Below are 12,636 nucleotides of genomic sequence, written 5' to 3' on the forward strand. Positions count from 1 at the left end.
TGTAAATCCAGCATCTAATCAGTGCTAGAGACATAGCTAGCACTCAGTGAGGGCTTGGTGAAAAAATGTACAAATTTCGAAGGATTGTTACTCAAGAATCATAAGTACTACAGTACTTAAAGAAAAACTAATATGAATGTAAAAATCTTTCCTATTACTTCAACTACACTTCTGGATATTCCACTTCAAATTTAATTGCTTCCTGCGTTATGTGTATTTTCAAGACAGAAAGAAAGAGTTGCATTAAAAGTGCAAGTAAAGTTGTATGAAGTGAAAAAAGGCTGCATTTCCCTGGTTGGGGGATTAAAGTAAGTGGTGGTACTTTCAGTGTAATTCTAATCTAATAAAGACAAAGAAATTTAGTTTGAATATATTTTCAAGAACAAATAACCTCTAATTACAAACTGAGCTTAGAGGAAGATAGTGGGGAAAGTTATAATGTGCCATAAAAATCTGGTGTCCTGAAGAAATTCTGAGGGGGTCTGTTGTACTTTCCTCTCTTACTGAAAAGTCTGCAGCCACTTCACTTCAGACAAAGTTATCTTTTTATAAGCATCACGTAAGCACACACTTCACACTCTTCCTGGGATTAATGGTTTTCCCATTTACGTCACTTAAAGGCATCTCTGTTCATTTAATCACCAAGAAAATTTCAGGCTGAGTGGCTTCAGTTTAGAGAGGTGTCATACTTCTTAGTTGCCTCTAGGGGGCTCTTATTAAAATTCATATTGCATAAGGAGCATTTCCCTAAATGGTTCCTTAATGCCTCAAATCCCCAACTGTCTAATTTATATCCAAGGAAGAGTTTACTTCCTTTAGGGCATAACCCATTATGTTACAAAGTTGTTAAAATGTAAATAAATACACAGAAATCTGTTTAAGTTAGCAAATTCTGGTAAGGTAAAATAATCCTGAATAAACCATGGCCTGAAAAAATGTGAAGAGTATATATGGAAAATTCAGCATAAGAATATTACCCTGCAAAAATAATAATTAACCCAAGTAAACCTGCACACAGTGATTTTCAGCACTTTTGCAAGTGAACAAATTTTGCTATGAAAGCAGTACTCAAAATCAAATAGAGGTTAGGAGACCTAGTTTAAAATTGTTATTAAAACACAGGCATTTTACTTTAATGGTCATGGGCTTAGTTCCAACTCTTTCGTTAGCAAAAGCTTATTGCTTGGCTAGTAAGTACAGCTCATCCCAAGGCTGTATTTGCCTCTAAATTTAGACTGTTGGGGGCCTGGCTCAGGGTGGATCCTGGTGATTCATTTGCCCTCAGTGTAATTGGACGCGAAGATCCTGATGTCCATCTTCCGAAGAAGGCTGAGCCCACGCAGGGGCTGGGGGAGAACTGAGCTCAGGAGGGTTTCCCCAGGGTCTTGGCACTTTGAGATGCTGAGGCTCTGGCTGTAAGCCTCAGGGTCACTACTGAGCTACTAAATTATACACTGTTTTATATTTTAATATGTCTAAAATACAGATCTTAGTTGCAATTGAGGTGCATTCTAGCCTAGGTTAATTGGCAGTGTTTAATGCCAATCATAACGTAATTGTACATCTTACAGTCAATGATGTCAACAAAACATGATGGCTGAGGTGCTCTAGCTCAGTGATTTTCAAACTCTAATTTGCATATGAAATCCCCCGGGATCTTATTAAAATATAAATTCTGATTTAGTAGGTCTGGGGAGGAGCATGAGGTTTTTCATCTAACAAGCTCCCAGGTGATATTGATGCTGCTGCTTCACAGGCCACGCCTTGAATAGTAAAGCCCTAAATGGGCTAAGAACTGCTTCCTTTTAAACTACCTAAAACCTACTGCTTTAAGTCGCATGCCACTGTTTACAAATTGTTCTATATAAACACCATGTAATTTTATATAAATGTGTTGATTAATCCATGATAAATCAAATAATTATTAAATAATAGCAAAAGGTAACGTTAATGAAGGATTGACTTCAATCGTTGGTGATGATACCTTTCAGTCTGGAGACCTTATAGAAGAAAATGTTAACAAAGAGGTCAATTTACTCTTTCAAACAAGCACTGAAGTCTTACATATGAGACTCTGCTTTGTCTACAGGCGGTGAGTGCAGGGAAGGAATACAGTGACTGAGTTTGAAAAATAATGTTATGTGAAATCTGATGATGATGATAAAATCCTTAAAAAGTAAAAACAAAAAACTATTTGCATTTGAACTATAAAAATTAAGAGACTATTCCCAGTTATTAAAAAGATATCAGTGTTTTTCTAAAAACGCTGAGTTTCTCAGTCACCTTTACTAATTTTTGATACATTGGTAGGTGTCTATTATAACTCAGGTGAACAAAAGAGGAATGCACACTGGCTAGAGTCAATAAACAGAGGTTTTCTTCTGGATTCTTCTACATATGAGTGATGTGGCCTTGATGATGTTATAAATAACTTGTGGCCTCCAAGTCAATTCAATTTCCTCACAAAGCTATTAGGACAGTTAAATGAAATAACTTTTAAAATGAGATAATATGTGCAAAATCTCACAGACTTGTCTGCAACCTGGACAGTCCTCATACTTCACAGGGTCCAGTGCAAAATAAAAATGAAGGGCCCCTTGTTCAAAAGTTATGAAGAATTTCAAGATGGCAAGAGGAAGATATTAAACCAAGAGCAGGGTCCTTCTGCGTGTGAGGGCCCTGTGTGACTACATAGGTTACACGTCTGTGAAATATATATGTATAGGTCACATTCCTACCTGCAATGTATTTGTAGTTAACACACACCACTTATTGAAATATTACAGTATAATAGGTACTATGCTGAGTGCTTCAATTACATAGCTTCACTTAATCCTTTAGAGTGAAGGAAAAATGAAGCAAAAAACATTAAATTACTTTTCTCGGGTCACACAACTACTAAGTCTACGGAGCCAGGATTTGAACCCAGGTCTGTCTGATTCTAAAGCAATCTGTCTTAACTAATTTAATGGAATACCAATCTATAACTGGTTACTGTCATCACATTTGATTCAAATTTAGAAACTTAAGTTCAGAAAAATATATATGTTTGGTGGACAATTCATTTATCATGACCTGGATTAGATAACCTATGTCAACCTAATTATCATATCCTGGTACTTCACATAGTAGTCATATCATACATGTGGAACTAAACTGAACGCTCAGAGTCACCAATTTCTCTGTGTGCAGAACATTTACTCAACAAAGATAAAAATCTCATTTTCCTATTATTTAAAATCACATGCTTGTGAATGATAACAGAATTATTTTCATTTTAAAGTAATGAATTTGTTTTAAATGTGTTTCAATAGTGATAATTCTCCTGAAACAAAGGCCAATTATGGTGTACAGGAATAATTTTCTTCCAAACACAGCACTTGATCCAAAGAACTAAGACGAGAGTATATCATCTCATAATAGAAATCAACATGAAGACCAAAATATTCACTTTGTTTTGGATAGAGATCAGATTTTTAAAATATGGCTCAAACTCAGTAAAGTACAAGCTTGCATTTCTATGGAGCTTTTCTTCTTCTTTGTAATGTGTTTTCGAATCCTTCATATCATTTCATCTTTCCTATTCTTTTCAAATTCTGAGAGCAGAACTTTAATCCCACGTAATATCATACCCATTATAGAGCTGAGCGAAGAGAGACAGAGAGGATAACTCAGATTACTTTGTCACCTTCTCTTTGAAAGTATTATAGATTTCTGCTGGCAGAATTAATGACAGCTTCTGCTGCATTTTTAGAGCAATTTTCAATATCTCATTTAAAGAACCTGTATTTTAATTTTCTGTTTGTCAGGCTCTCCTTCCAGATTCCTAGGTGTGTTATTTATCTGTGTGTCCCCAGTGTGTAGTACAGAGTCTAGCACATAGTAGGTATTGATTAATGTTGACTCATTGAATGCACACATACCTAAGTGAATGGAACAATTTAAACAGGGTACTCCAGTGGGTGCTGAAATTAAGAGGAAATGTTAAGTCTTAGACATTATTCATTACTGCTTTCTGCTGGGCTAGAAAATGTCATATTCTATAATATGCATCAATTCCTTAAAATGTCACTGAAACCCCTACCAAACCATGTTATGCTAGCTTGATATCTGAAAGCACTGCAATGCATTATGTCAACTGCTGATATAGTTCCAGGCTATGGGGCATCTGCCGAATATGATGGGAAATAGAAATCTGTGGGTCCCCTGGAAGGGAGGTTGCTAAGTTCAAAAAGCTGCATTCCAGACAAGAACTCACCAGATACTCTGGAGACTAAAGACCTGAGTTCCACTTCCTTGAGGACCTGAGCAGATGGGACTTCCTGAACCCAATCTCGAAGAGGAGTGCCTATGGCAAAATGCCTGGTTTCTGCCCTAATTGCTTATTTCCCTTGTCCCCAAGGCTACAAGGCACAGAAGGAAATGTACCCTTAGCAATCTATGAAGCCAATACTTTGTAGAAATCTAGAAAGTACTTCCAAATGTGTTTTTTTTTTTGTGTATCCCTGTTCATACAGTTGGCTACAGAGTACAGAAATTTATGACAAGCATTATTATCTTTTTTACACCCTTAGAGGAGGAAGGGATACAGACTTACAGAGCAGAGAAGCAGTTCACAGAGGTGACATTCCAGTACCAGTTAGAACAGTAAGAGAAAAATCCCCACTGGAAGCTCACGTGTAACTGGGCATCCACGAAATATTTCCTGCTCTTTCCCCTCCCACTTAGACACCTCCTTCTGCAACATCCTATTAATCTAGGCTGCATTTTTGTGTTCTCTTTCTCCTCAAGGTTCCTATAAAGTTCATTTCATTTAATTATACTTTACTAAAAATATTGAGAACAAGGAAATAGAAGCAAGATTATATTATGAGTAAAGGAAGCAACATAGAGTAGCTGTTAAAGGCAAGAGTTCTGTGGTCAGATTAGTTAAGATTCAGATCTTGGCTCTGCTACTTAGTGATTGTTTTCTCCTAGCCAGTTACCTAACTTCTCCTGTCTCCATGTCATTTGTCAAATAGGGATACTGCTAGTATGTAACTTGTGAGATGCTCAGAGAATTACTTTGGAACATACAAAGCACTGGAAAAAAAAGACAGTGCACCCCTCCAGGCAATTTAATAAAAGCAAAACCTAAGATAAAATGCCATTAAGTCCACCACACACACGCAAAAAAATGGTGTTTGTCTTCCATGATTACCTTGCTGCCATGTTTGAAATACTGAATATCTAATTATTTCACAAAGTTTCATTAATTTATTTTTTAGGAGTAAATTGTTATGTTTGCTGTGCTGCTCTGCTGATTGTGCCCTAGGTACAATGGGGTAACTCACTGGGTGTTGTAGAAATCACATGAGAAATAGGAAATGCTTAACATGTTATTATTACTATTCTGAAATATACCAACTCTTCTTACCCTTTTATAATAGCTGTGACTTTTAGCATCCCTTTGTAGAATGCCTTGTATAATCCTAGTCACAATTAGGTACCATCGAGTTTATATCACTAGAGTATGTTTAGATGAGCTCATTCAGGCAATGAGCTCTAACTAGGAAAAGTACTCAACTTAGGTTATTACTATTATCTCACAGGGGTTCTTGAAAAGACATCCTTAAAAAGGAAAGGGGGATTTCTGACTTAAAAGAAGCTGTGGTCTTCTGTCTTGAAAATGAAAGGAGGCAAGGGTAATTGACCTCTGTCTGCATTTTAGTGCCAACAATTTATTACAGCAGAAGAGTTGAAATACATTTCAGTATTTCCAAGATCTGAAAGACATCAGGCAGGGCTTATAATAAATCAGGTTAATGGTACATAAGAATTTGTCAAATTCTTTGACATTCCCACAAACTCCATCTTGCTTTCTTGTTAAAGTTTTAAAAGCAAACTGCCATCTTCTGTGGTTTTTTTCTTTCAGGTGGAGAAACTTATTTTCTTTCTAGACTAGAATTTTTGCCCAACACTGTAAGTCAGTTTGCCTCCTCTTCATCTAGGCTAAACTAAGCTCTCTTACAAGTCACTAAACCAAGACCCTACCTCTAGGAAGGCAGCCCAGAGCCAATGTGTGAGTCCTTGTGTTACAGGAATTCCTTTGTATTTTTGTACAGTCTATTATTTGGGGAACATTAGTAAAATCTATCTTAAAATGGTTAGTTAACTTGAGGACATTTTGCCAAACATAATTAAGGTAGAATTTATTTTCCTTAGCTATGTAATAATATGGTGAGTAAAAACATGCGGATATGTATGGAAAATGGCTAGGAGGAAGTGAGATGGGAATGCAAACAGCAACTCTCTTTCCAAAAGAATGAATGAGACATGTGGAAAGGTTAACATAAATGCATTGGAAAATGCTACTTATCAATATATAGACTGTGACAATGTAATAAGACAGGAAAGGCAGAAACTATCTACAGGTATCAGGGACCCCAACAAGGAAGAGTCTGGAGGAAATGAAAACCTGGGAGAAACGTGTTTAATCATGACTTTGGAACCCCTATGAGGACGTTCTCCCAGATAAAGAAGTCCTCCCTCTTCCCAAGTTGCATGATTATCAGTGAAGATCTCCTTACCCTCCAAAGTTTCCTTGAGGTCAAATCTTTCCAACAGCCTTTTCCAACAAAGCCTTTTATTTTAAAATTGGAAAAATAACTTAAAATGCAAATTCTGCCATGGATTTTTATTCTTATATGTAAAGAACTCTACTCTGAGTAGTGAGGGAAATAAGAACAGAAGGACACCTGGGAACCCACATTTGATGAGCTGGTTCTACCATAGAAGGGGATAAATTGAGAAGCCTTCACAATCTTCTAACGTTCTCTGTTGTCCACAAGAAGTAAGACAGGAATTAAGAGGTATTTGCGTAAAGGAAATAATGCACCTTTTTCCTGGTACATTGTGTAAATTACAGCGATGCCACTGCAAATGGCAGAGAGGACCATGCTGATTACATGCAGGTATCAACTATTTCTTCACAGTGGGTGAAAATGTTTACATAAGAGGATATTTTCTGAACCTCATCCACTTCATAGCTTCTTCCAGATTTTTAATGCTAAAAGTTTCTCAATGTAATTAAAGGCAGCGCTGATCTAATTAGGTTGATGAAATTTTCAGTAGGGATTTAATTCCCCCTAGCATTTCACTTATTTATTTTTCTAGAATCCTTCCTTAGGCTCATCCCAAGCAACTTTTAGTGGTAGCATTCTAAATTTCCTCACACAGGCAGTGTCTCTACTCGCACAACTGACTGTAAAACTCCAGCAAGTACACATGGTTACAAAAAAACTTCCAATAAAGCATTCTAGGTTGTTTTATCCAGTACAATCCTTTCCTCCCCTTTCAGTTTCATTTCCCTACCAACAAACTATGTAGAATAATGTTCACTCTGCAGGAGGGAAATAGGTGTTTCAAAGCATTCTGGAGGCACAAAGAGGCTAAGAAATGCATAAGAGCCCAAGGAGATTCTGAGGCAAGATTAATGAGGGAGCAGCACAACCCTTCCTTGTAAGTCATTAACTGCAGAAGCCCTCGTGGTCAAAATATTGGGATAGAAGCACATATTAGTGAGTTTGCCACCTATCTTTGAATGTTAAAAAACAAACAAACAAAAACCTTTCATGGGAACCTTAGGAATCGACTGTAATACTTTTAGAGCAAAAAAAAAAAAAAAAAAAAATGCTTTCCAAGTTGTTTAAGGTGAATGGGCAGGGCAGTAGGTGTCCTCAAATAGACTCCAAACATCTCCCTTAGACGCCATGATTTAACTTTCTACGGCATCTTCTAATTCCCTCTCCTGTTGTAGCAATCACTCAAAAAACTGCTTGCTGGAAAAATTAAATTTGATTTTAAGTAATCTTCTTAAGCAACATATATTTCAGGTTTTATTCAGTGGTATACAAAATGCAAAGAATATAAACAAATGCTTCTGTCCAAGCATGATTAGTAATGCTTTTGTAAAAATCAAATGTAAAAAGCATATTTTCAGGGCTTCCCTGGTGGCGCAGTGGTTGGGAGTCCGCCTGCCGATGCAGGGGACGCAGGTTCGTGCCCTGGTCCAGGAGGATCCCACATGCCGCGGAGCGGCTGGGCCCGTGGGCCATGGCCGCTGAGCCTGCACGTCCGGAGTCTGTTCTCCACAATGGGAGAGGGCGCAACGGTGAGAGGCCTGCGTACCGCAAAAAAAAAAAAAAAAAAAAAAAAAAAAAAAAGCATATTTTCAAAGATCTATTATCCTCTAGGAATTTCATACATGTGGGCTGTATATAATGGTAATTTATTATTTACAATTTCTCCTGTAACTTTTCTCAAATTTATACCCTTGAAAGTCATTTCCAGTAACCTCAAACATTTCTCCAAAGTCTTTTTATTTATGATGAAAATATAAATACTTTTTAAAAAACTACTTTGATGCCCTTATTATAATTTCTTGGCCATTCAAAGCTCCCTCTCGGTTTGAATGAAGTAATATATGAAGTTCAGGTTAAGTTTTGCCAAATTCTGTTGAAATAATTTTACTTTATTTTGAAATTTGTTAATCACTAAAAAAAAAATTTCTTAATGAGGGTTGGCTGCTCTCCTTGCAAGCCAAGTCTTATTTCAAATAAGCATTATCAAATGCCAGGTAGGGAGAGCCCTAACTGCTAAATGCTTCTAATAAACACTAGATTATGGGTTGTTTCATTATGTAGAGTAATTTTTTTTTTTTACTTTAATCTTTAAAAAATGAAGATGTGAATTAGTGAGAGCGGTAGGCCGTCTCTAGTTTTGTATCTTGAGTGCCACTGTTTATAATGTCATTCAAGTATTATATTTTATCTGACAATATTCTGTGTTTTTATCCTGTTACCCCTTCATTGCTCTTCGGTGGGACAGATAACCTCTAGGTCTGTTTTCCCATTTCCAAAATAAGGAGGTTGGACTTGAAGAATGACTTCCAGGATTCTTCCTATTTTAACACTCCAAAATTTCTTCTATGACTTCAGACATAGTGTTACGAGTATCTCCCCCAGGACTGGTCATCCTAAGGGAGATCACATACTAGACTGAATATAAAAATGTTATGAGCCATAGATGAAATCATAATTAAGATTTTATATAACATGCCTGAGGGCAGAAAGCCTGAGATAAGAGTTAAGGAAGGTTCACATGGGCTTAAGAGGGATGTGGTGAGAATGAACATGGGTATGTTTCTCTCTTTTCAGCAATTCTACAGAGCTCACCTATCTGAAATAAGGTGATTTGATTCAAAATCTATGCTACTTTGTCACAATTTCATTTCAGTAGTAGGAAGAGCAGGGCATTCTAAATAGATAGTAACTCAGACTTGGATGGAAACTATGAACCTTCCAAAACCTCTCCAAGTAAAGTGTGTTTTGATTTATAGGCTGATTGTGCCCGTAGCCTCCCACTCTAGTATGTCAGGAGGAAATAAAGTATAAGAGATTATATATCAGTAAAACACTGGCAAGACTTGCTCCAGACACATACCCCAGGCTGTGGAAGAGAGAGATATAGGAAGTGTCCTATTGGTAAGATGAGTGATATCTATCCAGAACCTACAGAGACAATAACTTGAGTGAATCCTCATTGTTTGGTCTCAGTAGTTGCCAAATAAATGGAAAATCACCTGACTTGGTTTTTATGGTTGAAAGACCAATTAAAAAGATAAATATAAAATACATAAGCAACAAGGATATAGCACAGGGAATTATAGCCATTATTTGTAATAATCAATAATGGAGTATAATCTGCAAAAATACTGAATCACTATGCTGTACTTAAAACTAATATAAAATTGTAAGTCAAGTATAGTCTAATTTTAAAAAAAGAGATGAGTTCTAAAGCGTCTCAACTTCTCATTAACACTTAAATATTAAAGATATTAATCTGAAGTACAGTTCAATCTGAAACTGTAAATTTGGATTAAGGCAATCCACTGAAGATTCACACACACTGAAAGTTGCCTCACCCAACCTGAACTCAGAAGACAGTGAGGTGCAGCTGAACTTGGGTGATCACTGCAGAAACTCTCATGTTTTTACAGGATACCCAAAAGGGCTCTTTAGCTAGATTCCAGTTTCTGCTCGAGATCCTTGGATTCCCTTTCCTTTTTCCAGTCCACAGCAAAATTAACTTTCTGTAAATAAAGCAGGGCCTAGGGGCGACCGTAGGTTGATCTGTTCACAGTGAAAGTGAGGGAATGGTGTGGATGACTGGGGGTGTGATTCTGCCCCCACCCCAATTCCTATCACCAGAAAGGGTTTCAGGCATCATTTTGTGAAATCTAACTATGTTTTCACCATGCTTCTCCCCAACCTGAAACATGTCCTCCATCCCCGGCTCATAATTATCCTTCAAGATGCTCACATCCTGACTCTTCTGTGTATCTTCCTTGTCTACTAGATCCCCACTCATTCACTCTCTTTTGTACTCAAATGTGCATAACTGTACCACACAGAAATGTCTAGTTTACGTTTCTAAAAGTTGTTTCTGTTTGTAACAGAATTGAGGGCTTACACAATCTTCTAACAAACATTCTGTTAGAACACTGTGTATTACGGTGGCTAAGAGCACACAAGTCTCTGAATTCAGACTGCCACGATCATGCTCTAGGCTTGCAGACTTCTTAGCCGTGAGACCCTGCTCGAGAAACTTACCTCTCCAAACCTCAGTTTCCTTGTCTGAAAAGTGCAGATAATTACTTCATATATTGTGGAGATTCCTGCAAAGCTCTTAGTATTGCATTAGGCACAAAATAAGAGCTAAGAAAATGCCTACTGTTATAACAATGATCATAATTATTAGGATTTTATAATGCTCACAGAGCTTAGCACAGTCCTGGGTCATGTTATGTATCTGTAAAAAGTAAAAGTTATTCTCTGGGAGGCAATCAATCCCTTCCACCACAAAGCATAGTTAGATTCAGCCTTTCAGAACTGCATCTCCTTGTATTTGTTAAAACTATAGCGTTTTCGAATCCTTTTTAGGACTCTTCCATATATATTCACATACTGGGCAATGCAACATCCAGTATATTTACATAAATGAAAAACAGGTAAGGATAATTCAAGCATGGATTGTTTTTCACTGGTGCTTACTTGAATCGAGTTTATATGATTACAATATTTTCTTTAAAATAAACCAAATCCAAAAAAGAAGGGATATATGTATAACTGATTCATTTTGCTGTACAGCAGAAACTGACACAACATTGTAAAGCAGCTATGCTCCAATAAATAAATAAATAAATAAACCAAAGTACATCACTGCTTACCAACACCACCTATGGCTAATCATTAATAAATTCAAAGTTATTAAATTTTATATTTTAGAGGTCTGTACCATTAAACTACAGCCATATAATGCAAGAGGAACTTCTGGTTCTAGCAGCCAAGAGAAACTGGGTTGTGTCTGAATGAAAACAGGCAGCTGTTATGGAAAAATATTCATACAAGTTGAAATCCAAAGATCTTCCTGATCTTTTTCTTCCCATACCCCAACAAGTCCCGAGCCCATCAAAAGTTACAACCAACAATGACAGCTGGGAATGAGGGATGAAATTCTTGGTATCTTTTAGCCTGATAGCTTCACTCAGGTAAATATCAAGTGACCTCATTGGATCACAAATGAAACATCTTTACTTCCTTCAGAACATACTTAAAATCTAGGAACAAAATTGTTTCACCACATAGATTCATCTTGTATTTTTTGCATTTGGTCTCTCATAGTCTATTTTTTTCTTCTTCTTTCCTGTAATGGTCAAATAAGTCTCTGCTGTATATATAACACCTAAGGCATTTAAGTAGAAATGAGCAAGGTGTTTGGCTTAACTCTAGACCCAATATTTCTTTGTGTTTGACTTTCTTTTATAGCTAATATACAACTGCCCCCTGCAAATCATAATTGTGAATTACTTACAGACCGTAAAGAAGAGGAACTTAATTCCTTGATAATGTTCTATGAGTTGCCCCCATCCCCCCAGTCCTATATAAACAACAGTGGAATACTGAATTTAAGGTTGTGCCCCCTGACACCACAAACTCTGGGTCTTCAGCAAAGGCGCTTTCAGTCTGGATCTGAAATGATGAGGTCATGAATTAGGAATGATTCCGGTGACGGTGATATTTACCTCTTTGAGACAGCCCATAAAGTTGTTACTGACTGGTGACCCGGGAAGGTCTGCTGTGCTGGGACTGCCTCCAACATAGAAAAAGTCATCAGACCCCAGCATGGTATAATCTTCTTGCGTGTAGCCCGTTGTGGTAAGAATCCCATCCACTGATATTGTCACCTAGATAACAAAGCACAGGGAAAGGACACGCTATACTCAGACCTAGATACTGTAATCCTGGGATATGCCTGTTTTGTGTTTTGTTTTGTTTTAGTTTTTCATTTTGCGTTTTGGTTTTTGTTTTTTTTTTTTTCTGTTTGTTTGGTTTTTATTTTTAGACCTATGGCGGAACCCATTTTCATGTCTGTTAGAGGTTTATTCTCCGATTCTATGCAACTAGCCCTAAGAGATCTAAACTAGTTAGAGAGTTAACTGATTATTGAACAACTGTCAGCATCATCCCTACGGCAACTCAAAAGTTATTTAGCAGACACAAAAATGGTGTTAGTAAAATGCTTCCTAGGTTAGTT

At 37.0% G+C, this 12,636-nt stretch overlaps 1 protein-coding gene across 15 annotated transcripts in view; it reads right to left on the reverse strand.

The window, feature by feature from the left end:
• NRXN1 (neurexin 1) overlaps positions 1 to 12,636 on the reverse strand; it is a 1,148,195-nt gene that overhangs the window by 683,518 nt on the left and 452,041 nt on the right. For all 15 annotated transcript variants that reach the window (XM_032653219.1, XM_032653220.1, XM_032653228.1 and 12 more), the window contains one exon: positions 12,125 to 12,286. In XM_032653219.1, coding sequence (XP_032509110.1) covers positions 12,125 to 12,286 — 162 coding nt within the window. The remainder of the gene's footprint in view (positions 1 to 12,124; positions 12,287 to 12,636) is intronic.

Source organism: Phocoena sinus, chromosome 13 (genome assembly GCF_008692025.1).
Source record: "Phocoena sinus isolate mPhoSin1 chromosome 13, mPhoSin1.pri, whole genome shotgun sequence".
Classification (NCBI taxonomy): Eukaryota; Metazoa; Chordata; class Mammalia; order Artiodactyla; family Phocoenidae; genus Phocoena; species Phocoena sinus.